This window comes from Fibroporia radiculosa (assembly GCF_000313525.1).
Source record: "Fibroporia radiculosa TFFH 294 genomic supercontigs, scaffold4698, whole genome shotgun sequence".
NCBI lineage: Eukaryota > Fungi > Basidiomycota > Agaricomycetes > Polyporales > Fibroporiaceae > Fibroporia > Fibroporia radiculosa.
This window is the reverse complement of record NW_012133717.1, coordinates 1-4,451: the sequence shown is the minus strand read 5'-3', so window position 1 is coordinate 4,451 and position 4,451 is coordinate 1. Positions and strand designations below refer to the sequence as shown.

Here is a 4,451-nt window from a genome sequence, read left to right as displayed (position 1 = left end):
GAACTGGAGAAAGGGGGGGGGTGAGTTTTATCTTCCAAACATCCTCCAAAACTAAGCACCACAGTGTATGCATAACTCAATAATACCTTTTAGAGGGATGTGGTTCACCCAAGGCCCATTTGCACTGCTTGCAATTGGAGTTGCACAGTTTCTGGAGTATAGTCAATTTCTATGCATCCCTCCTCTCATGAGCTTACAGTATATGAAGCTTTCGTACTTGTCATATTTCTCATCTTGTGATGGCCGGGAAGAAGTCGCTCCCATACTGGCGCCGAGGTGATGGCTTGAGTACATAAAATTTTGCAGACGGATCAGAGGTGCGACCCTCGAGCCCGTTGCCATTGAACCGAGCTTCGAAATCGCGAAGCAGTTCTCGGAGCTTCTCATCGAGCAAATCCCTTCGCTGCGTCTCGTGTCTGATGGACTCGGAACGCGAGACTGACAGCGTTTATGAGTACTCGTGCACCAGGGCAATTCGGGCGGTGGACGCTGCAACTAGTATTGTGAATGGACAGATCGCGCAGTTGGCTGCTCCTCAGTGGGAGACGGGACAACATTTGGAGAATAGACCCGAAGAATTTGAAAAGAGACAAGACAGCAGATTCTGATGCACAGCCTGCGGCACTTGGTACCTCTCTGAGCGCTCTCTTGTATTTGTTTTTGGAGGAGCCGTGAGGCCAGGTACAGTGAACCCAGTGAGCTCATCCCGACCGGCCGGTGCAGGCAAAGAGCCTGAGAGGAGAAAACGCATTACATAGGCACGGATTGGGCGTGGGACTCCGACAGGGGCACCTTCTCGTACTTAGAAGACAACCTCAATAGCTCAGTGCAAATACCCTTCGAATCTGACACATCGCTCAACATTGCTGCTCGCTTGCCGAATCTACGAACTGGCCCAAATTTTGATAAGCAATTGACTTTGGCTGCGATTATATACCAGGGCCGAGTTCACGACAGAGATCAGAGATGGGTAATGTCTACTGTCTATTAAATTAAATCTAGGGGCACAACGGGAAAAAGCTCGTCGTACTCAGGAACATTACAGCTGCGGTGTTATGCATAAACGGGCGGTAACCATTGGATACGATATCATGCCATCAGCTTATAGGTGTAGTCACAGAGCATGCCTCCCCAGATAATGTACCCAAGTTTATGGTTTGCCTGGCATGGAATGTCGGTATGAGCACTGGCGATTCTGGCCGATAAGTTGATCCATACCTGGAATAGTTTGTTGCTCTGCTTGCCAGTTTCCAGCTCGGGGTTACTCAACTGCCAGATTAAATTGAGAGCAGTTCCAGCTACGGTGATAAGGAAGTACAGGGGACCCTGTCCGTTCAGGTATCCTGCATAAGCAAGTGAGGTAACGAATGCCATCGTGAAGAAGGTCAAGATGGGTCGAATATAGTCGCCAAAATAGATAGCGCAAGAGTACGCCCCAGCTTTGGCATCTTCCTCTCGGTCTTGGCGTGCATAGACAGTGTCGAAGTGAATGGTCCAGCTTGAGAAGGACGCGCATTAGAGCACGAGATTGCAAGAGATTAATGAGATACTTACCAGATGATTCCAAGCACAACAGGAACTAGAATTTTTAGGTCCACGGAGTCTGTGTATGAGACCCAAACGACAGGGAATCCCCATGCTATCCCAAGTCCTAGAAATAGTGAGTCCATTTTCTGTCAAGTGTCTTGCTGAGCAGCGGTGTGCTTACCTAGCCATGCTTGTGGCCAGTTTGTAAATCGCTTCGTGAGAGGGTATATCAAATCGAATGTCAACAGACACACAAGGCCGAATTTGAAACTATGTCATCGTGAGCTAAAGCATCGAATCTTCAAAATGGGCAACAGACGCTAGTGGGCCCATGAACGAGAGCATATACATGCAGACGGCCATATGAGCGACGAAGAATAGTAGCGCGGCTGGAAGAGAGATCATTCCAGACGGGAGAGGCCGACTCTTGGTACGTTCTATTTCTATTGTTAGATTCTTTTAATCATGAATTTGTGACGTGGAAAGGACATACCAACTTTACCGTCGACGTCCATATCACAAATGTCATTCCAGATGCAACCAGCATTGTGTCGAATTGTACTTCCGACGAGGTAGGCGAGCGTTTGTACGGCCACCTCCTTTGGAGGCAGATTCAGCGAATACGCGCACATTGATAGTGCCCATACTGTCTCAAAGTTGTCAGCGCTCAACGAGGTGGTCTCATGGGATTGTATATACCACTCGGCCAGAATACTACCATGGTTCCGGTAGGCCACATATGAAGCCTTGTCAGGTAGAGGTATCCCTTCCAAGCTGGAGGACGGGGGGACATGGCCGAGCTAGCGGAAGTGGACATGCGGGAAGGTGAATCTGAGGGGTGTGAGCAACTTGCATAGAGCATACGACGCACAGAAGCTTTATACACCGCCAAAATGGATACGTTAGCGTCAATTTATCCTGCCTTGCAGACTAGCGGTCACAAAGCGGCCAGGAATTGCCAACCGCGAATCGGATGTCCATCACGTTTGTCAAAACTGAACGCGATTTGATGTGCCTTCATCTGGATAAATGTCATCCAAGTCTCTTGGTAGTACTTGGAGATCTAGTATGCATCGCTCGCGCAAGTGTGGATTACTAGATGCTGTAGGCACTTATGTAGGTACTTATGTTTCTTGATTTGGAGCGTTCAGTAGCACTGTTAATGGCATATAAACAAAACTCAACGAAGAGCGTTTTGTCGAGTGGCTTCATCGACCTTGTTACTATGTCGGACGAGTTGATAGTGGCGTGATGGGGCACAGATTGCCCACTGTTCCGCAGCTTTAACATCACAGAAGCTGCGACATTATTAACTATTAAATTTCTTCCAGAGCCTGAGTTTCTACACGCACCTATGAGAACTATTCTAGTGGCCAGATGCCAGATGCGAGACCCGTCATATTACTTGTTCGCGGAAGTGTTCAGTCACAACACTTTCGGAAACAACCGAAACGACAAGTACTCGAGTTATTGACACAAGTAATCGCGGACAAAAGAGCAAGTTAGCTTAGCAGCTGCCCCAATCAGATGATGCCACGGGTAGAAGTTATATACCGACATCAGTGCCGAGTTTTGATCCACATGTTTCTGAGGACTGGATTTCGGTTGCGGCCAAGCAGCACCAGAGCGCTGTCAAAACAGAAGCGTGTCGGGGAGCCACTCACCTACTTGGGGAGCATATCCGAAAACACGAGCTAGATAGACGTCAATTTCCCGCACCTTCATTACCAATAGGACATGGAATACAGGATCGGACAAAGCTCTACTCTTTCCTGTGTTCGAGTGACAACACGTAAGGCCATGGGCCAGAGTATGGTCATGTAGTGCTGGGCGGTACGTCTTACGCCACCGTTACTGAACCTAGACATATTGGAGTGCCAGAGGAGATCAGTTGAGGCGACATTAGCTCTGCACGTCAAGCATTATACGGGTAGGCTGAGACACTGCGTTGACTCACGACCCGACAGTTCGGCCTAGCGTCGTCCAGGTTGATCTCCGTCTTCCCTCTCGGACATAAACGAAAGCGAGCCTGATGTTTGAACACGACTTCACATAGCCACCTGTCGCGCTCTCACATGGGTTCCTAGCTATAGTAAGGGCGAATCTACCGCGTTCTCAAGGATAACAACGACACTCAAACCTACAACAACTTGTTCGCACCAGTCCCTTGAGAGGCAGGCCATGAATGCCAGCACATACCTCTCTCTGATCGAGTCTGAACAAGTATTTCCCCAAGCTATGACTCCCCGTGCATTTTGCCCATGGCGTATTCAATGTCAGTGGGGGAAAACCGATCACAAACTGGGTGAGTATAGTTATCGTTGCACGTCCATTCCGAGGTCAAGCGGAGATCCAATCACGGTGCAAGCTCAGGCGCCGGAAGCGTGTCAAACTTTAGCTGTCTCTTTGCCTTGGGCACAGATGATCTCGGCAATATCCTGGCTCGTTCTAGTTGTATACAACTGTAGGCCTCTTACTAGTCCTTCAATTGGTCCTTCAATTGGCCCTAGGTTCGCACCAGTACTGAGCCTGCTGCTCCTGAAGTCCAATTGGATAAAACTATACAACATAGCATGAGATTGGTTCACATGAGTGTAACAGCTATTCTGGCCATTTAGGATCTATAGAGGAGGGGAGTTCGATCGCAGCTGTTTCTCAAAAAGCCATTGATGCTCTGGCACAACCAAATGACGATGCGGAAAACATCCTGTATCATTATATCTACCGAGATATACCAGGTTCGTACCACGATGACTTCAGGCCATAAGCGTATAAGCGTAGTCGCAAAACATGCCTCCCCAGATGATAAATCCAAGTTTGTGGTTCGCCTGGTAGACGAGGAGACAACGTCTCATAAGAACACGGAGAGGTTCGACGAATAATGAGCGCATACCTTGAAGAGCTTCCAGCCTTGTTTCTCCAGA

At 48.6% G+C, this 4,451-nt stretch overlaps 1 protein-coding gene across 1 annotated transcript; it reads right to left on the bottom strand.

Moving 5' to 3' along the window:
* Positions 1-229: 229 nt before the first annotated feature.
* Positions 230-2,320, bottom strand: FIBRA_08903 (uncharacterized protein; the record flags this gene model as incomplete). Its single annotated transcript, XM_012330516.1, has 8 exons — positions 230-438; positions 1,119-1,161; positions 1,219-1,498; positions 1,555-1,651; positions 1,709-1,797; positions 1,847-1,964; positions 2,021-2,173; positions 2,227-2,320. The coding sequence occupies 8 exons, from the start codon at positions 2,318-2,320 to the stop codon at positions 230-232; spliced, it is 1,083 nt and encodes a 360-aa protein (XP_012185906.1).
* Between the last annotated feature and the right edge of the window lie 2,131 nt (positions 2,321-4,451).